Below are 20835 nucleotides of genomic sequence, written 5' to 3'. Positions count from 1 at the left end.
TGTCGATTCAATTAAAAATCCACATATCACATATTTTAAAATATTACATAATTCAGTGAAGCCTGTTTGTCATGTATAGTTCGACCAATCGTTATCTGGCACAACAAGTTCAAATTTCATTGGACAATGTGAAGTGGAGCGGTAATTTTCCAGTCATTCATAAATCGTTTGAAAATTAGATGGACAGACGAATTTACATTTATGAAGCGATCTGAATCTGCGTCGTTTAAACAATGGATGCTAATTACAAAGCACTGCACAAAACCAGCACCAAAAGTCGCATTAATGGGTATATTATAGCTCATTTATAAAACAATAAGCCGGTCTGTCACAGGTTGAGGGACATCGCGATTTAAGAGACAGATTTTGAGATTGTCTGATTTGAATGTTTTTTTTTTTTTTTTTTTTTTTCACTAATTGATTTTTAAGAAAGCCTCATGTGAGCAAGACTCTGAGATTGTAGCTGGTTTTCTACTCTCAGAATATGATGTTGATGATGATATTATAATAAAGCTAATATAATATTTTACAGATTAATTGATTAATTTGGACAAAAATCATCCCTGCAGTGTCCATTGCATTGTGATGGTGGGTCCTATGGTCCTATGTTTGTATATACAATGCAGTTTTCTCTAAGCGGTTCTCAGAATTGAGTCCTTGGGACGAGCATATATATGTGTGTGTGTGTGTGTGTGTGCTCGTCCCAAGGACTCAATATATATGATGTGCATGGATAAATCATTTATAATAAATTATTTCTTTATTGCAATATTCAATAAAAACAAGAATTGTCCAGTTGTCCATTTCATGGTGACTTTAATATGTTGTTCAGGCAACACGTGCATACTATGATTATCTTCACTTTATGCATATTTATAATTAAACAAAATATGATATATATCAAATAAAACCGAATCGGGAAATACATGCATACTTGGTTTATCTTCAATGCGTAACATCCAAGGATCGAAGAAGACAAAGGTCAGGCAAAGATACAAAATAGCAAAGGTTTATTAATAATAAAGAGAAACATGAAACAGTGAGCATGTGCTCAAACAATAACCAGCAATGAATAAGAGTGAGAGGGGAACTTAAATACACAGATAATGACAAAGACAACAGGTGACGGTGATGATGATGATGAGGGTGATGAGGAGGTGCAGGTGATGATGACAGAGGATTCTGGGAAGTGTAGTGAAGACACAGACGATGAAGAAGGTGGTGAATGTGACACAATGTATATTTATAATACAGAGAATATAGTATATTTATACATGAAAATGTGTTATTTTGGCTTTAAATGTAAACACCATTGTTAATTCATGTGTATCGTCCTAATAAATAAATAGTTTCATTTTTTTATTCAGTTCATTTTACAAAGTACAAATGTTGGTGATGCTTCGTTCCCTTGTTCATTCGCTGGTATCCTTAGGCACGCTCCGCTTTTTACATGGACTTCGCTGCCTTGCACCTACATTTTCCTTTTGAGGAAATGTAATGATAAGTAAGACGGAAGCAATAGCAAGTAAAATGATGATTTATTGAACAGATGTTCACACAGGAAAACTCAGAACAGGCAGATGATCGCTTGATGACGAAAGTCGGACCAGGAACACAGACTGCAGGAGAGCGGTGACGCAGGGACTGAGATGGGCGATCCAGGGGTGAGTGAAGCAGAGAAGATAATCCAGAGGTGAGAACGGGAGTGAAGCAATCCGGTATCCAGTGAGAAAGGAAACACGAGGAATACAGGAAACAGGCACGAACACGGGAAGCTTCAACAACGATCTGACAAACACAAGACAAAAGACAGGGCATTAAGTATTAAGTATTGTTATTAAGTAAGCTGGCTAGATGGTCTGCAGCTGCCGCTGATGATGATAATAAGAAACAATCAGCGCAAACGAGACCCACACACACACACACACACACACACACACACACACACACACAAGACCAGAATGAGACAGCGGATCTACCAACCGTGACAGGAAATAGACAAAATCAGGTTTAATAAGCTGGAGGAGGTAAAAAAGACATATCACTTAACTTGTTTTACCATGAGGGGTCTATGAATTTGACTGAAATATACAAAGTATTCTAAATTGAGGATAACAAACAAAGTAGCTTAGTTGAAGACCGTGTTTGTTTGTTTTTAATAAATCTGAAAATAATTTATCATAATAAGAGATAATTTTCAACAATTACCCTGAATATCTGGGGGAAATGTGGGTCCCTCTCAATGTCTATGGTGGTTGCAGCCTTAGCTGAAGTTTTCACCTTGGAGGTCAGGAAACCAAGTCTTGTGTTTTCTCTTGAATTCAGCTTTCTCTTCTTCACTTGGTTTAGAGTCAGATACTGGAGGAATAAAAAATCATTAAGACACAATTGATGGAAATAATCAATATTAGAGAACAAATTTTTATGTTCAAGAATTTATTTCTGGGGGAAAAAAACAAATTAACGAGTATCCTAAATGTTTAAGAGAAATCGTCTCGGTTATGTATGTAGCCCTCGTTCCCTGAGTAGGAGACGTTACGCTGTGACGACGAATGGGGTTTTGCTTAGAAAGCCTCTCGCCTTCGAGTATTATAAAACGGCAGCCTTCTCTTCTCCACTTGGTTTAGATTCAGATACTGGTGAAATGAAAAATAATAATTAAGATACAATTGGTGGAAATAATATATTAATAATCTAAAAGAAAACAGTATCTTTTGTTGTTGTGGCGCTGGCTGAATTTCTTACCTTCAATGCCAGGAAACCAGGTCTGGAGCTTCCTTCTGAACTCAGCCTTCTCTTCTTCAGCGTGTTTAGAGTCAGAAACTACTGAATAAAAAAAAAATAATCATTAAGTGGCACAATTGGTGAAAATAATATGCTAATATATATATATATATATATATATATATATAAATGAAGGTGACTTGACTATAAAAAGAACATTACAATGAACAAAAATTTGAAAACCTCACTACAAATAATCCAGAATTGAAGACAAATGCTAATAATCTACTCTATCTGTTACTCTTCCTCACACCTGAAATCTCTGATCGAGTGAATCTCCTGAAGTTCTCCATCCTACAGTAGATCATTTCTAATCCACTTATGTTGTAAGATCTGCTCTACCGTCGGGCGTTTAGTTGGATCCAGGGTTAGGCACTGGCTAATCAGATCACTGCATTCTGTACACATTTTATCAAGGAGAGAGCTGGTTAGTCATGACCATGTGACACTAATGTTGGCATCTATGAAAACAGCATCTGAAACATGATTAATATAAGGTAAAGTGTTCTTTATCTTTACTTTAAAGGTGAAGTATGTATTGTCTTCTGCACTAGTGGCACGTTGCGAAATTACAAAATAAAGCATATTTTAAAAAACCTACGTCATCACGTCATCCCCAACTCAAACATCACAAACGCAGCTCTTACTGGTACTTGTGAAGGCATGTTTCAGGTCCAACATATTAGGAATACTTTTAGCTGTGTTGCATTTGTCTTTATGAACAATAATCTCCGAAAGTAGAAATGCAGTGAATTTTGGCTTTCACTTCTGTGACTAAAGCTACATTTCTTATAGTATTTAACTATATATCAAAAATGTTACACACTTCACCTTTAACTGTGTCTGTACTGAGCCTTTTGCTTTATGTGTGTGTTTATCACTGTTATCAATATCATTCATTCACCGTTGGATAAGCTGGTGTTCTGAAATGTAAGTTTGGCTTCTTTGATTTCCGTTGGATTGTGAAAAGGAGGACGTGCGTTCACCATCTCGTACAGCAACACTCCTAGAGCCCAGACATTTGCTGGGACGGCGTGAAATCGAGGTCCTGTGAAGACTTCAGGTGGGCAGTAATCCAGTACTCCTGTAAGCAAGACATTTGTGCATTGTTGAGCAATTTTTTCAAAGTGTCAAATAATCAGCAAGTCATTACATCCAGGTTTCCACACACTCCCAAAATGCTCACCAATGTAAATGTGGCTGTCGTAGCCATCACTACTAAGCAGCTGACCACAGCCAAAGTCTATCAGCTTGAGCTCTAACGTGTCTTTCTTCAACAGGAAATTGTGTGCATGAACATCATTGTGAAAAACGTCATGATCAATGCAGTGTTGCACTGCCAGCACAGCCTGTCGCATGATGACCCGTGCGGTCGTTTCGTCCAGTTGAGGATTACGAATGATGAAGTCCAGCACGCTCTCGCAGGGTTCGGGATACTCCATCACCAGGGTGAATTTTCGAGGGTGCTCAAACCAATCGTGTAGTTGTATGGCGTAGGGGCTTATGGGTTCTTGCCTCATCATTAGCAGCAGAGCCACTTCTGTAATGAGAGGTTCGGGACGCCCAGGCTTGAGAAAAGAAAAGAAGACAGAAGATTAGCTGGGTAAAAATCTGAAGAAAACTTCATTTTTAAAGGTACTTTTCTTTGATCTTTGTAGATCCGATCAACAGAGCCTTTCCAGGCTTATTTGTCCATTACATTTACACCTAATGCTTCCTACAGGTGTATTGACTACAGTAATCAGCACTTAAACAACTAAATACACATTCAGCTTTTGGCCAACTTACAATAGTAAGATAAAGATCGTTGCAAGTCTTGCGCATCCGCTTGATGGCAACCTGCAAAAATGAAAAAAGAAACACACTATTCAATAACAGTATCAGCATTCAAGCGCCTGACCTTGCACATAACATTTACGATTTGAGCATCCAAGTATTAAATCATCTGTATTAAATATGTTTTGATGCGTGCAAGAGCAAAATGTTTATACAATTCAACAAGACTGCTTTACCTTTTTGCCATCAAATTTGCGTGTTCCCTCGAACACTCTTCCGAATCCTCCGGATCCAATCATCTCTCCCGCGTTATAGAGAGACTCAAAGGAGTCTGAAAAACAAACAGGAAAATATGAGAAATATATGAGCTTGCTAGATCCTTTGTTTTATAGTAAAAATATCAGTGCAGGTCGAAAAAATAATATGAATATTCTCTGAAAACAAGCCTCAAGATATCTTTAGTGGGAAACAAGACGATAATACTGTTTAAAACAATAATGACTGCAGATTTACCATGATCTGGCTCGACGCCGGAGTGATCTGGATCAGAATCTGGCTCTGAGTCCAGATCTAGTGGAGGAACGAAAGGCTCCACAACATCCACAGCTTTACTGTCAGAACAGCAGCGGGACAGACTCGTCCACAAGTTCCTGATGAACCGACACATTCTTTCCATCCTCTTACGTTTTGTAGGTTTTTCTGAAAAAAAAAAGGAGAAATATTTAAGCATAAACAAAAATTAGAAACATCTCTGACCTCACATTTAACAATGATATAACTTCCATTTTACTGTTAAATTCTTATCTTTAATGTCACAAATCCAAAGTAATGCAAATATTTGCAAGCTATCCGCCTGACGACGCCCTGTTTCTGCTTAATACCTGCATAAATGTCCCATAGCGGTGACCAACATTTTTTCACAATATTAAGTAATAATCATTTTATTTCACGATAATGATAGTTATTTTTTTGTTCTTTTATTTGATCTTTTATTAAAAAGAGAGCATACATTTCCAGGCCTCATTTGGCACAGTTCTGGCAATGGTAAAGGTCATATGAGCCATCATGTCTTATTTTTTATGAAATATAATGTATTTAAATAAACATTGATTTTATTAAATACAGCAATGTCTTATTAAAGACATAACTTAACCGACTCTGTTTACATGAATACTGGTCACAACAACCATTTTGACACAATTTTGTCAGTATTTGACCATACAAACACAATACAGAACTCTATTCAGGATCGTGTGTTTTCGGGTGTGTGTCAGACAGCGCAAGTGAGTTCATGGCTAACCGGCTTAACAAAAATATATTGAAAGAACGTTTTGTCCAACTAAAATATTTCAGAAAAATTTCGCTAAGAAACAGTAAATGTGACCAGATCTTAACTTGTCAAACATTTTAAGCAGTCATCATTCTGCCTTATTTCAGTCTCACCTGTCGAGCTCTTGTTCACATCCTCCATGGCACCCGGAGCAGTCGGGACATCTGAAGTCTCGACGGGAACTTGACCAGGCAGTGGAGGACACGTCCTCTCTTGGAAGCTGTCGGATCTGGACAAACTTCTGTTTCCGCCACTGCCCTGTTCATGTTGGCTCTCAGATCTGTTGTTACTGCTCCTCTTCTCGACGATGTACGTGCCTGTGCTGCTCAAGCTCGACGACAACTCACAAAACCGCGGCACCACATCCCTCACGCAGTGGGACAAAGATGGTGTGGACATGATGCCCGGTGGAGAATCTGAGGAAGCAGCTCCACTGGATCTGCCTGAGGCTGGAATATTCCAGACATTTTAAGTAATATTAATAATTAATGTCAGTGGTCACACCAAAAAAAATGCAACTTTCCATTTTAAGCAGTACATCATTCTGCCTTATTTCAGTCTCACCTGTGGAGCTCTTGTTCACATCCTCCATGGCACCTGGCGCAGTCGGGACGTTTGAAGTCTTCATTGGCTCGACGGGAACTTGACCTGGCAGTGGAGGACACGTCCAGTCTTGGAACATTTCTAATAATATTAATAATCAGTGTCAGTGGTCACACCCAAACAAAAATGCAACTTTCTATTTTCAATGACAAATCATTTATGAACTTTAATAAAAGCCTATTCTGACCTCTCTGAGAGCGTTTGGATGAAGTGGACGGACGTCCATCATCTGGCCTCTGCAACTCTCTCTTCCTCTGAGCCGGACCTGTGGACACAGAAACAAACTCACAAGACAGAGGTGTTAAATATCCAGGAATAAGCTCCTGGTTCTGTGCCTGGCTCGGGCCTGGCATCCTCCTTCAAACTGTAATAAAAACAATATAATACAATAAAATTCTCCTCAGAAAACCCCCTCCCAATAAAATAAAACAATTAAATAAAACTCCAAACTCCCTCTAAATTAAGAAAAGAACAATCGAATAGAAGTGTCCACAGAAATAATATGATAAAACTATAAATAAAACTATGTAAATGATTATCCTCCGATCTCCTTCTAGAATAAAAGTCTCTCTGAAATCCTCCAAACAGCTTCCAAATCGCAAGATCAGCACAGAAAATATTCAGCAAAAGTATCTGAATCGCCTCGTCTCAACAAGCAGATAGCGATCTAGCCTGTTGATATTTGCAGACAGAATTCATAACACGAATTCATAACACGCGTCGCTATAACGAATTCATAACATAACAATAATGTATGTGCTTTAGCAACAAAAATTCGAAGCATTACAGTTACAGTTATTATTCGAAATGCCTGAAGTCTCGCGTGAGCAGAGCGCGTGAGCGCACATCGCATCTGGAAACAAACTGAATCAGGACTGAATGTTATTGTTAAATAACCATTTAACAAGTGATATAATACTGTATCATAACTGCTTAGCTAAAAATGTAATATGTTAACTTAAAGCATGAAATAAGGTACCACGAATCAGTGAATTTGAGTTTCACGAATCAGTGAATTTGAGTCTGATTAGTGTATATTATCAGTAATAAATATATATAGTAGTAATATATAATATTTCGGTAATATAAAGTAATATATATCAGTAATATATATATATATATATATATATATATATATATATATATATATATATATATATATATATATATTGTAATCGTTCAAAAAAGTATTATGACATTTATGTCAATGCGATTCAGAGACGAATACTAATGTTGTCCACCAGAGGGAGCCACAGAATAGCAAGTTAAAAAACTATGAAAATTGTTCATTAACTTGTAGTCAAAATAGCATATAAATTCATTATAGTTTCATAAAGTTGAATAAAGCCCAATAATGAGCTTGCAAAAACTTACAAACCATGATTTTTTTTATTTTTTTTAATGATATTGACAACATATTTGTCAAGTTGCAGACATGACAGAATTTATGTCCAACTGAAGAAGAGGCACTATATTAACTGTCTACTTTTATATTGTACATATATTAATACTTCCATAAAGAGACACTTAAAAACTCATATTTTATTTGAAAAGAGACATGTCCATTGTATAACTAAATATCATCAACACAAGCCATTGTGCTTGAACACCGACGATCGCCTCAAGTTAAACTGCATTGTTTCATTTACCTTCTGTGTCATTGCCCACAACGCTTACGCGACAGGACTTGAAACAGCTAAAACAATAAAAGGCATGATGACTTACATCGCATCCAGCTAGCCAGCTCCGTCCAAGCTCCATCATCCTTATTTTTTCTTCGTTTGAACGCCATGAGAAAGGATTTTGTAAAGATAAAACCGATTTTAAATTCATCTTGAAAGAGATATTGCGGCTGGCTTTACCTTGAAAGTCGAGAACGGTCCAATCACACAAGGCAAAAATATTAAAAAACAACTTTGATTCGCTGAAATAAACAAGGCCAATATGAAACAAACCAATTAGAGCTCAGCCTGAAGTCACATGCGTAAAAAATAAAATAAAAATACGGAGCATAATAATTTGGCACGTTGATTTTCTGATCGTATGTTTTTTTTCTCCAGGCACATTTTACCAATTCCAAACCACATTAATCTTAATAACTACTAATCATTTTGTATTGAATCATTTAGTCTATAATATTTCGTATATTCAAGTGATATATAATTGTTCATGAAAGCTAAAACGCTGTGTATTCAGGTATGCATAATTATTAGGCAAGTTTTCTTTTACAGATAAAATAAGCCACAAAAAAAGAGAGGTAAAGAGTACTTTAACCCCTTAACTTTAACAAAACTTGAAGTTCCCATGAGATTTTGTTTAGGCGTAATACCAAAAATAGCCACCGGGTGACATACATTCCATTGAATTTAATTGTATGCATTCTGCCGTAACAAATTAATACATTTCTGTCCAAATATCACTTCTGTCACAAAATATCGAACCTTGAGACCTTTCTGACAATATTTTGTCAAGATTAGAAAAGGTTTTGATCATAAATTATGAAACATGATCACGCCCAAAAGGGGAGGAGCCCGATAAAATAATTTAGAGTACCGTTTCTATGTCCAATTTCAAAACTGTTTTCACAGGATGAATTCTGAGTTTGTCAGCTTTCAAATGATACCTAACTACTAAAATATGATGTAATAAAAAAGGCGATAAAAAATATATTATATTTTAGAGGATAATATATTATACTTTTTAGAGGATAATATTATTTGTTAATTTTTTATTGACAAATACTAGATTATATGTTTTATTATGAACTTTTAGCATGAAAACCAAAGTTTAAATTATCAAAAGTGTGTGCGTCGACTTTTTTGTGACAAACGCCAGAACTCCTGTTATGATGTAGATTTTTTGAGGTGCACTCTTTTCATAAATTTATCTATTACTGTTCCTACATAATTTGTAACAAAAAAACAGTGCTAAAATATCTATTTAGGAGTCTTAGACCTTTCCAACGATATATAGTTTGTCATGATTAGATTAGGATTTAATTGTAATATAGTGAATTAAAAACTCAAAATACAAAGATGGTCAAAATTAATCCCTTTTTTATACCCTAAAAAGGCAACGTGACTCAGGAGTCACATATATTTCAAAACGTGCTAATAACAACATGAACAACATATTAATTCATTTTTTTTCTTCAGCACCTTAAGACAATGTTCAAAATTAATGTCAGCAGTGTTATTATTATTTTCCAGAAGAAAAGTAAGTTTAATATATATTTACTTTCCTCAAAATCTGAATGTCCTGCATCACCGGTAGCCATGTTGGATTTAGGTCAGGCTGACTAATTTATCACAAAAAACTTGAAGCAAATCATGTGACCAGCATACTCAAGACAGACCAGGCTGTGATAAATGATAAAAAGGATTTGATGAATTTTTTTTTTCTTATTCCTCAAAAAAGACAATAAAAACTATGTGACTCCCAGGTCACGTTGCCTGTTTTAGGGTTAAGTAGGCTATAATTATCTATATAATACATTTTATATATATATAATTATTTTTTTTTATATAATTATAGCCTACTTAATTATACAATTATATAATAATAAATTGACAAATAAAAACTAAGACAAATAATTTGTATATATTTGCTGATAATTAAAGTCTAGATAAAGTCTTGATACGCGTTATAATCACGTCGATCACCAACACAACTTGTCAATAGTCAAGGAAGTTTCAAAAGTTCTTAAAAAAATATTTCACTGTATAATTACTTACTTTAGTATATTTAAAAATAAAAGTATAATAACAACACTTTTAATACAGATTAAAAAAAATTTTTCTTCATCAACTTCGTTGTTATATTAATTTGTAATCATTTTTGTCTCCTTTTCTTCCTCTGATGGACTGCCACTGGGCATATCGTTTATTGTAAAGAATAATAATAAATAAATAGATTGATACATTTAATGAATGTTATAAAACTAAGGCAACCAGCTTCCGGAGCTCCTGGGTGTACTTAAGTCATCTCTTCTCTTCCCTCTCTCTTTCTCTCACAGTTTTTCACAGATAGTTCACTGTTGCACACGAACAGCCATTTGGTTATACACTTTTTTTGCAGCCATCAAAGATGCTTATCCATCAAACTGAGCATGTCCACCATGCCCACCTGTTTCAGAGAAACAGAACCCTTAAGCCCCTTAGATGAGCATGAGCTCACCACAGCCCTCCTCGCAGGGAGGTGGTGGGCAATAATGGAGGTAGATGATCGTTTACGCTCATCATTTGAGAAGAGTGGGTGTGGGCTCACTTCAGGCCAGTGGGGAATAGTGGAGGCCCCACAAGGAGCCCCAGCTCCTGCTAGGCACCAGCAGGGAGAGCCTGTATCTGCCCAGTCCCCTGCGGGAGCACCCATGCCAGACGGGTCCCCACAGGGACAATTTAAAAAAAAAATTGTATTAACTGCTTGTAGAAGAAAAAAGAAAGAAAAAAAAAACTCCCACAAAAACATTAACAACAATTATTATCATTGTAACATAATACAACAATACTCCAGAGTCCTTCAGTCCATATTAAGTTCCTTCAGTCTTTCAAGTCCTTAAACACAGCCATTGTTCTCATAGCTTTTAAGTTTTTAAAGAACTGAATAGATTCAAAATACATTTTTATTTCAAGTTTAAATCTTAAAAAAAAGAGGATTGCATTTAGAAAATGTACATTTGTGAATGTGAAATTTAGCTATAACAGAAAAATAAGGTTTATAAAATAAATATCACTTTTCTTTTCACATTCAAGAAAACCAAAAATGACATTTCTATATGTAAATTCAAAGTTAGGATTCACATAACAATTGATAAAATCACACAAATGTCACACCAAAATGTGTATGGACTCACCTCAGCTTACCCTGATCATCACAATCACAATGAAACTGCAACCAGGCACAGAAAGAGTGTACATTTAAAAATTAAAATGAATTTTGTGTGTGTGTGCGTGTGTAAGATTTAAGTTCCAAGTGACAGTGGTTTGTGTTGTTCCCCTCTGCTACTTAAAAACATTTTCCATCCTGCACATCAATGGCATTGTAGTGTCAACAACATTTTGCTGCAGTATTTTCAGACATTTCAGAACTTCAGTCTATGGAAATGGTATCAGTGAGTAAAAACAAGTGTTTAACATCCAAAAAATTTAAGCAATCATCATACTGCCCATCATTATTTCAGTCTCACCTGAACGCTCTTGTTCACAGGTGAATCTGTGGCACCCTGAGCAGTTGGGACATTAGAAGTCTTCATTGGCTCGACGGGAAATTGACCAGGCAGTGGAGGACACATCGACTCTTGGAAGCTGTTGGATCTGGACAAACTCTCGCTGAGGCTGTCGGATCTGGACAAACTTCTATCATGTTTTCCGCTGAGGAGCCAAGACTGAATTCCAGGAGGGATGTAACATCTCCGTTCCTTCCTCAGGGAATGAGGGTTACATACGTAACCGAGACATTCCCTTTCGTTCAGTCACTACGAGTTGTCACTAAATGACGAAATGGGGGTCCCAATTCAATCACGCCACAGCGACTATCTTCCAGTGCCCTGCACAAGACTGAGCACGGATGAAGGGCTAGGCTTAACGCAGGAATATCAAGGTACACTGGGTGGCATATCCCAAGTGGAATATGTAACACAGCACCTACCCGTAGGGAGGACTTAGAATACACATATGACCCGAGTGCGGGATGCATATGGAAAACTCAGAGGTATTCAGCCCGCAGGGGGGAATGTTTCAACCTCGAGATGGCAAGAGGGGACTTGCCGAGGGAAAATGCGTGCTCGGAGGCGACTTACCATGGAAATACACATGGAGCACCTAGCCAATCATGAGGGCTGAACGACCGGGCATGCACTATGGTAACGGCACCGACAGTGCAGGAGGAACTCAGGGTCTAATGAGAACTCATCTGGGTGAAATAGCGCACATATCCAGTCCATGGAGTGGAATGGCGCAGCAAGCGATGACACCGAGCAGGTCTTACTTACTGGCTAGTGGAAGCGAGTACATGAGAGGACACTGGCTCTATCCGGAGATTATAGAATCTCGCAAAAGTGTTGGGTGTCGCCCAGCCTGCAGCTCTACAGATGTCTGTTAGCGAGGCGCCATGTGCTAAAACCCAGGAAGAAGCCACACTCCAGGTGGAGTGGGCCCTCACCCCTAGGGGGCATGGTCGACCCTGCATCGGTAAGCCAAGACAATGGCGTCCACTATCCAGTGAGACAACCTTTGCTTGGTGAGAGCCTTTCCCTTCAGCTTCCCACCAAAACGGACCAAGAGCTGGTCTGAGGGCGTGTACTGGACAGAGCAGTGCAAAGGCTGGGTCTGCCTCCTCCAAGGGCAGCGCTTGCAGGTTCACCACCTGATCCCTGAAGGGAGTGATGGGAACCTTGGGCACGTGTCCAGGCCGGGGTCTCAAGATAACGTGAGAGTTAGCCGGCCCGAATTCCAAGCACGCTTCGTCAACCGAAAATGCCTGCAGGTCCCCTACCCTCTTGATGGAGGCCAAAGCGACCAGGAGCGCTGTCTTCATAGACAGGAACTTAAGCTCCACTGATCGCAATGGCTCAAAGGGAGCTCTCTGCAGGACTGATAAGAGCGAGGAGGATTTAGTCTCCTCGCCCCCCTCAGGAAACTGATGACCAGGTCATGCTGTCCCACCGTTTTAGACTCCACAAGATCGTGGTGCGCAGAGATGGCAGCGACGTAAACCTTCATGGTGGAACGAAACAGCTTTCATTCCAACCCTTCTTGGAGGAAGGAGAGCACAGATCTGTCAGGCATTTTCTGGGGTCTTCTCGGCAAGAACAACACCAGGTAACAAAGAGGTTCCACTTCAACGCATAGGCGTGTCTCGTAGACAGGGCCCTAGTGAAAGTGATGGTAGCCACCACCTGAGATGGTAAGGTACTCAATCCTGCCGCGTCCCATCCAGAACCCACACATGCAGGTTCCATCAGGACGTGGGTGCCAGAGGGTGCCTTCATCAGAGGAATTGGACAGGGAGGGGCTGTCACGAGGAGCACCAGTTTGGAGAACCAAGTCCGGTTGGGCTAATGAGGCGCAACCAAAAGGACCTGCTCCTCATCCTCCCTGATCTTGCACAGGACCTGGGACCTGTGCAAGAAGGCTCACTGGGGGAAACGCATACTTGCAGAGGCAAGTAGACGCTGGGGTCCTGTCCAGGAGCAGCATGCCCATTGCACATGGCACCCCAACCCATGGTGGAGGCATCTGTTGAGACAACAACATGCCTGGAAACTCGTTCTAAGGGCACTCCAGCCTGTAGAAAGGAGAGGTTCGACCACAGGGTGAAGGTCTGACGGCAGGCCCGAGTAACTGGTACTCGGAGAGTGCCCTGTTGCCATGCCCATCTCGGGACTCAATCGCAAAGCCAGTGCTGAAGCGGTCTGATATGAAGCAGTCCGAGCGGAGCGGCTGCCGCTGCTTATGCCATATGCCCCAGGAGCCTCTGAAATAACTTCAGTGGAACCGCATTCTTGCCCTCGAATTGACTCAGACAATTCAGCAGTGACTGCGCGCGCTCGCTAGTAAGCTGTGCGTACATGGCGACCGAGTCGATTTCCATACCAAGAAAAGAGATCCTCTGCATGGGGGAGAGTTTGCTCTTTTCGCAGTTGACCAGATGGCCCAAACGGGCGAGGTGCCGGAGCACCAGATCCATGTGTTTGCAAACCTGGTCTCGAGAGTGAGCAAGAATCAGCCAGTCGTCGAGATAGTTCAGGATGTGAACCCCATGTTGCCAGAGGGCAGCCTCGACGACCTTGGTGAAGACGCGAGGGGACAGGGCTAACCCGAATGGGAGGACCGTGTACTGCTATGCCTGCGCCTCGAAAGCAAACCGTAGAAACGGTCTGTGTCGAGGAAGAATGGAGACATGAAAGTACGCGTCCTTCTGGTCGATCACTGCAAACCAATCCAGTGGACAAACACATTCGAAAATGCGTTTGGCTGTCAACATCTTGAATGGAAGCCTGTGAAGGGTTCGGTTCAAGACTCACAGGTCCAGGATTGGTTGTAACCCACCAGTTTTCGTGGGTACAATGAAGTAGGGGGCTGTAGAAGCCGGACTTCATTTCGGCTGGAGGGACGGTCTCAATCGTACCCTTCACCAGTAGGGTGGCGACCTCCACACGCATGACAGAGGCGTTGCCACCCACCATGGTATAGCGGACTCCCCGGAAGTGGGGAGGAGACCGTGCAAACTGAATCGCATAGCCGAGCCTGATGGTTCTCGCGAGTCAGCGGGACAGATTGGGAAGCTCTTGCCAGGCTCCCAAAAACTGAACCAGCGGGGTCATGCGAACCACAGACGTACCCACGATGTGGCAGCGAGGCGGAGTGACCGGCCCAGACGTGGTAGGCGGAGGTTCCCGGTGTGGGGGCATGGTGCGGCCCAGGTGAAGGCTGCTGCTGGGGCCGGGCGGGAGGGGCAAGAGCCACAGGAGGGTGCCCTCGGCGGCGAGCAGACTGAGGCATCTGAGCCGGTGGCTGGGTGGGGCATCGTCTGGGCTTTGTTCCACACTGTAACCCTCAGGTCACCCTGGCCACCAGCCAAAGTATCGCCTCTCGCAGAGGGGATAGATCGGGGTGTGGAAGAAGAACACAAACTGTTGGCAGATCACTGCACAGATCAGCAGCAGGCAATGTGATTTCGCTGGAACGCGCCGTTGCACCAAAGCACTGGAGAGCCGCTTGTCTCGTAGATTTCACGAAGAACTCAGAAACAGGCTTGCAGAGGAGTGAAGAGATGCTCTTGGCTCCGAAGCAAAAACCTGATGCGTGATTGCCAGCGTCCTCCTTTTAAACCCACGCGGTGGAGCAGAGTTGCGCTATGCAATTTCCGCAGACCCATGGCATTTCCATTGCCATTGGCTCGTTTTGTAGAACTCGAAGGTGATAGGCTTCTAAGCGAAACCCCCATTTCATCATACACTGACATAACTCGTAGTGACTGAATGGAAGGGAACCTGAATATTTGCTGTGTTTAGAAATAAAGCTTTTGAAAATGTAAGTATTTTTACTGTGCATGGTCTCTTCCTTACATGTTTTGTCAGTGTGACATTTCATTTCAAAGGTCAGGTTTTTGTCCAAAACAGCATGTACAGGAGTATTGATTTATCCACTCATGTAAGAGGTATTTATTACAGTACTGTTTTGCATTTCTTTTGTCAGGGTTGTCCCTGAAAGAGTTATCAGTCAGTCCTGTGATTTCACAAAGTTCCAAATTATTTATCTGAAAACCTATTGTAAAGCGTCTGGTAGCGGTGTTTTGAATGAATCCCTCCAGTGTGTAACAAACAGTCATGTAGTCTGTGTTTTTGACAGTTTGTGTGTATTGTTGTCTGAGGGAAAAGTCTGAATAGGTATTCAGCTGTTTGTACCGTTGGGTGTGAGTTTTTAAAATTGTTTGTGAAGATTTGAGAAAATGGTGAGTTGTTCCCAGAATTGTGTCTAAGCGATTGAGAAAATGTATATGCGAAAAAAATAAAAAATAAAAATAATTGAAACAACAAAATCCTGAAGCAATAATAATTACAATACAACGACAATAACACAAACAAGCCCCCCCTCCCCCCACAAAAAAACAAGTCTAGTATAATCCTATATGTGCAGTAGGAATCCCTGCTGTCAGGAGGCCCTTCTGTGGTCATTGAATGCATTTTGTGGGAAAGCAATAAAAAATTATTCACAGTTTGGTCCATATAGACTTCTGGTTCACTGACTTTGTGAATAGCTTTGAAAATGTGGCTTCAGTATTGACCAATGCTTATTAGTAATAAAAAAAAACAAAAAAACTAACCAGATATATGATTTGATCTCGGATCAATATGATACATTTTTTGAAATTTAATAACGTGTGTAATAAAAAGCAAGAGTAGTAGTTAAAATTATCTTCGTGGCTGATTAACCAAGGTTTTCATAAAACAAGCCGTTTATAAGCCGTTTATCTACCGTTTAATAAAATAACATATTATAGAAACACTTCATATTTAGTTGTATTAGATGATTTGTTAATTGCATTAAATAGAATACACTTTTAATAAAACATTTGCAGTTGGTTTATAAAAGGTGTTTTTATGTGTTTGTGCAGAGTTTTTTTAGTCAGCATTTACACTGTTCTGACCGGCAGGAATTACCGGCGTGAGGCGTTTCGATACAGGGAATCATTTTGCGAAGCAGTTAGTTCAATTGATTCAAAGTTTCGAAACGCTTCATTTCTCCCATCACTACATAAAGGATTCATAATTTCCAGACATCTAAATACAAAAACAGAAAGAAAGGAAAGAAAGAAAAACAATGAATCAGAAGACAATACTTCCAAATGAATTGACAAGAAAAATAGGATTTAGTAGTTTTAATGGGACTGGTATTATTGATGGTCAGCATCACACATTTTAGATTTTGTAACCCCAGATATAAAACAAACTTAAGACTATAGGAAAGAATAAAACAATTAAAGAAATGCTAAAAAAAGTATCTAACTAACACGGGGTGAGTAACTTAGATTTTTTGTTAGAAACAAGCCATATTGAAAAGAATGATGCTACTCAACACATGTACACCATGAACAACACGGCATCATGGACAGTCACATGGTAAATAGCAAGCTTCTTAAGCAAGTCCAAGTGCATTGAGATATTTGTTGCACTAAATCTCAAAGTCTGCTAAATATTTGTAGAGATGATTCAATGTGTTTCGCCAGTCAACTCAATCAAGAAAACCTTATGTGTTTTCCTTTGTGGGAATGCTCAGTTGTGTCCTTCCTTTTTGTGTCCTTTCTTTTCTTGTCCTCTGGCTCCCACAGTGCATTCCGGACAAACCGTGATGCTGCACCTTTGTCCAGACGTGCAGCTTTTCTTTTGTCCGTGATCTCTTTAACTTTGTTCATATATGTCCTGATTCTCTCCTGTGAGGTGGAGGAGGATGTTAGTTTCATTTCTCTGTCAGTACAAATACTAAACCAATATTCACAAAGACAAGTAGTGACTTTACACAGAATTCTACTTTTACATACTGGATTTCTGTTCACAGATTTAATCAGGGTTTCTGCTGGTTTTACGAAAGTACATTTTTTAAAAGATCTTTAAGACCAAGTAAAGAAAATGTAAGGAATACATTGAAGGGAAAACAATATGTTTTGTAAATGTAAATGTCTAGGAAGAAACACAATGAGTTGTATTAGCAACACTACAGAGTTTGAAAATATAACTTCCAACAGATATCCATTATTTTTTATTCATTTTACCAGGGCTGCCAACTCTCACGCATTGAGCGTGAGACTCACGCAATTGACACTTTTCACACATCCATTTTCTCACGCACAGAAAAAATGCGGAGCAAAGAGGTACTTTTAATATTAAACTAATTCTCAGCTCTTAGATTCCGTCAATTTTATTACGAAATTCAGACAAAAATACATTTGGCGCTTGTAAATGTGACGTGACAGATCGCTGAGCGCCTCAGTTCAAGTGCCACCGATCATCTGTTACTTTTTTATTTAAAGATGCAGTACAACTTACTGAAAGTATACATAATATCGACCAATTAGTGTTTTTCAACCACGAACGAGAACAATTATGTCACATAACGTTACATTTACCTCAGGAAAGCCATTTAATGACCATAGCATGTTAACTGAATAGAAAAAATAGCTAGAGAGGAGATTTTGCTGAGCACTATATTAGCCTACATATTTATTATATTTTTACTTATGTCATTAAATAATTGTTATAACAAAAACTGCATTATATTTTATTTAATTTATTATTAAATTATTATTTAAATTTATTTTTAACCTTTAATAATACCAGCAGATTGGGCACTCTATGTTTACAGCATTAGGTGAGATTATTTTTTTTAAATAAAATTTAAAATAAACATGTATCCAAATTAGTCAATATTGAATCAAAATCAGAATCAAATCAAAAGAATGGAATTGAAATCTTGAAATTTTTGTCAAGCAATAATAAAAACTGTATCCTACCAGTCATTGTAGGCTACAATGTATTGACAATCACAATTACACTTATTGTGATGCAATATTTGTTTGCATCACAATAATTGTTTGCATCACAATAATTGTTTGCACAACACCCACCCCCTGTCGGTGATTGGTTGGAACACTATTTGTTTTGGTTTTAAGTGGTTGGTGAAACCAACTGTTTTTGTGTGCAAATCTCAGAGCCTAGGCTGCCTACAGAGACGCGTTTTTTGACGGCATGCTTATGGGGCGGGCAGCTAGCGGATCGTTAGGAAAGATTAGATGAATGTGATCTTTTTTTGGGGGGGGGCCTGAAATCACTGATACAACCTTTAAACTCTGCATTTATAATACTGCAGCTGCCCACATGCGCAACACCTATTATTATTAGAGCAACAGTTTACATGAATGGTTATGTGAAATGCGTTTTCGGTTGTGAAGTATGGATGGAGATCGTTTCTAAAATGTAATGGAAGCGCCGGTATGGACGAGGATGGTGTGTTCAAACGAAAACGCAAAAGTGTAAACAGGGCCTCAGAAAACCCTATGGTTCTTGATGGAATTTTAAAGAACATTTATGCCAAAAAAAGGTTCTACATAAGGGGAAATGTCTTATTTCATGTTTAATGGGTTATTTAAAAAAAAAAATTCTAGTGATACATTGTTTACAAGCTAATTCATACAATTTCAAATTTAAAGTTTGACTACAATGACACTAGAGTGATTAAAATATCTTACTAACCTTGTCTGTACAAAATGATTTGCAATATTTCAAATGTTATCATGAGTTAAATGAATTAAAAATTAAATGAATTAAATTATACGTAATTACGATTATTTACTGTGGTTATCCACAATGTCACAAATGCTACTGATGAATTTTAACTTGTAATTTGAACCAAAAACATTTTAAGTAAAATGACAGTCTTTTCTTACCAATTCTTGTTTGATCGCATGGTCTTTCGGATTGACTCCTTGTGTCACCAGATACACTGAGGAGGAAAGTTAAATCTTGTCATAACCTTTTAAATTTCATTACAACTGACAAGAAAAACACGAAGGTGTAAAATCTTACTCCAGAACATAGAGTTGAGGGCATATGCAGACATCAGATCCAATTTAGCTTGATCAAGAGGATCCAGCTGGAAATGAGGCACAAAAAGATCCAAACATTCCAATAACAAGCCATTCATTTGTAACAAGTTCATTTAACTGTTGATTTGTGCATTTGTTTCCACATACCTTACGCAGATGGTCACTTCTGGATACAGACACAAGTGTCTGGACCATATTCTCGACAGAGCTCACAGAGGAGTCAAAATCATTGAGGTTTTCCTCGATTTCAGTGGGATAATCCTCTGCTGGACCGTCATCAGCCATTGTCTGACAACTGACTGAAAAAATAATGATATATTTAAATCAATTTGATATAAATCCTAAGTTCCTACAAAATGACACTGAATGAAAAAAAAAAAAAAAAAAAATGACCTGAAAAAAATACATTTTAAAAGGAATATTTAGACGTCTACATGATATTTTAAGCTTTAATTAGCTTGACTTTTCAGGCCTAGACTGGACGTTTTAAATTCCTTGATATTTGACTGTGGGAAAAATGTATGAGAGACGCTTTAATATACAGTTGTGGACACCACATTAATGTTATTGTTATAATATTATATAACAATAAAAGCATATCTAACAAATAACAATACACATAAAACATCCAAGATTATAACAAGTGTAACGTTACGTTACAGATTTAATGTGATTGTATGGAGATGTCCAGGTTTATCCACGTGTGTTGGTGACTGCGTGTTTTTACTGCACAATTGCTTTTCTGGACAAAAAAGATCAATGCGACGCCCTCCGAGACAGCTCATTAAACACTTATTATAATCATATTTTCACACAAGTATGTTTATGTTATTTAAAAAGCCCTTACCTGTACACACACACACGACACTGCACTTCCGGCGAACACAGGAAAAATGAGCGACATTCAATTCCCGTTTATTTCAAAATAAAAGCCACGCAAGATTACTTTTATAAGCAAACCCCCATAATGTGCTGTTGTGTGGATTGCGAAATTAAATCTAAAAAACATTTTAATTTACTAGGTGTTAGCAGTGTTTTTACAATAATACACTAAGTAATTATTACACTGATAAACACGGCACACTTAAATAATGTGTATTACTGTAAAAAAAAAAAATATATATATATATATTATATTATTATTTATTACTCATCCTCCTTTTCAGATACTCATCCTTGCATAAAATGGATAAGAAGCTGTGCTTGCATATTATTTATTAACTTACTTTATTAGTGGATGT

The 20835-nt window shown here is 38.6% G+C and overlaps 2 protein-coding genes across 2 annotated transcripts; both read right to left on the bottom strand.

The window, feature by feature from the left end:
- Nucleotides 1–1487: 1487 nt before the first annotated feature.
- Nucleotides 1488–7030, bottom strand: LOC311279636 (serine/threonine-protein kinase pim-2-like). The gene is made up of 9 exons (XM_084391263.1): nucleotides 6004–7030; nucleotides 5074–5259; nucleotides 4797–4891; nucleotides 4573–4623; nucleotides 3971–4352; nucleotides 3689–3868; nucleotides 2746–2823; nucleotides 2209–2636; nucleotides 1488–1788 (listed from the first exon to the last, which is right to left on the bottom strand). Exons 1-8 carry the CDS (start codon nucleotides 6287–6289, stop codon nucleotides 2590–2592), a joined length of 1305 nt encoding a protein of 434 aa, XP_084247389.1. The 5' UTR covers nucleotides 6290–7030; the 3' UTR covers nucleotides 1488–1788; nucleotides 2209–2589.
- A 9828-nt stretch (nucleotides 7031–16858) lies between these two features.
- c1d (C1D nuclear receptor corepressor) lies at nucleotides 16859–20512 on the bottom strand. Its single transcript, XM_084392283.1, has 5 exons — nucleotides 20442–20512; nucleotides 19742–19893; nucleotides 19575–19641; nucleotides 19436–19491; nucleotides 16859–17425 (listed from the first exon to the last, which is right to left on the bottom strand). The coding sequence occupies exons 2-5, from the start codon at nucleotides 19877–19879 to the stop codon at nucleotides 17231–17233; spliced, it is 456 nt and encodes a 151-aa protein (XP_084248409.1). The 5' UTR covers nucleotides 19880–19893; nucleotides 20442–20512; the 3' UTR covers nucleotides 16859–17230.
- Between the last annotated feature and the right edge of the window lie 323 nt (nucleotides 20513–20835).

The sequence above is a fragment of the Rutilus rutilus genome (assembly GCF_951802725.1).
Source record: "Rutilus rutilus genome assembly, chromosome: 20".
Lineage (NCBI taxonomy): Eukaryota > Metazoa > Chordata > Actinopteri > Cypriniformes > Leuciscidae > Rutilus > Rutilus rutilus.
The sequence above is the reverse complement of the archived record's forward strand: the minus strand, read 5'-3'. Positions and strand labels throughout refer to the sequence as shown.

Coding starts and splice junctions, on each gene's coding strand:
- c1d (XM_084392283.1), bottom strand. CDS start 19,879: ATGGCTGATGACGGTCCAGCAGAGGATTATCCCACTGAAATCGAGGAA. Junction 19,642..19,741: donor GAAGTGACCATCTGCGTAAG/GTATGTGGAAAC, acceptor CCTCATTTCCAG/CTGGATCCTCTTGATCAAGC. Junction 17,426..19,435: donor ATGCGATCAAACAAGAATTG/GTAAGAAAAGAC, acceptor TCCACCTCACAG/GAGAGAATCAGGACATATAT.
- LOC311279636 (XM_084391263.1), bottom strand. CDS start 6,289: ATGTCCACACCATCTTTGTCCCACTGCGTGAGGGATGTGGTGCCGCGG. Junction 4,892..5,073: donor CGGCGTCGAGCCAGATCATG/GTAAATCTGCAG, acceptor TTTGTTTTTCAG/ACTCCTTTGAGTCTCTCTAT. Junction 2,824..3,688: donor GAACACCAGCTTATCCAACG/GTGAATGAATGA, acceptor TTTATTCAGTAG/TTTCTGACTCTAAACACGCT.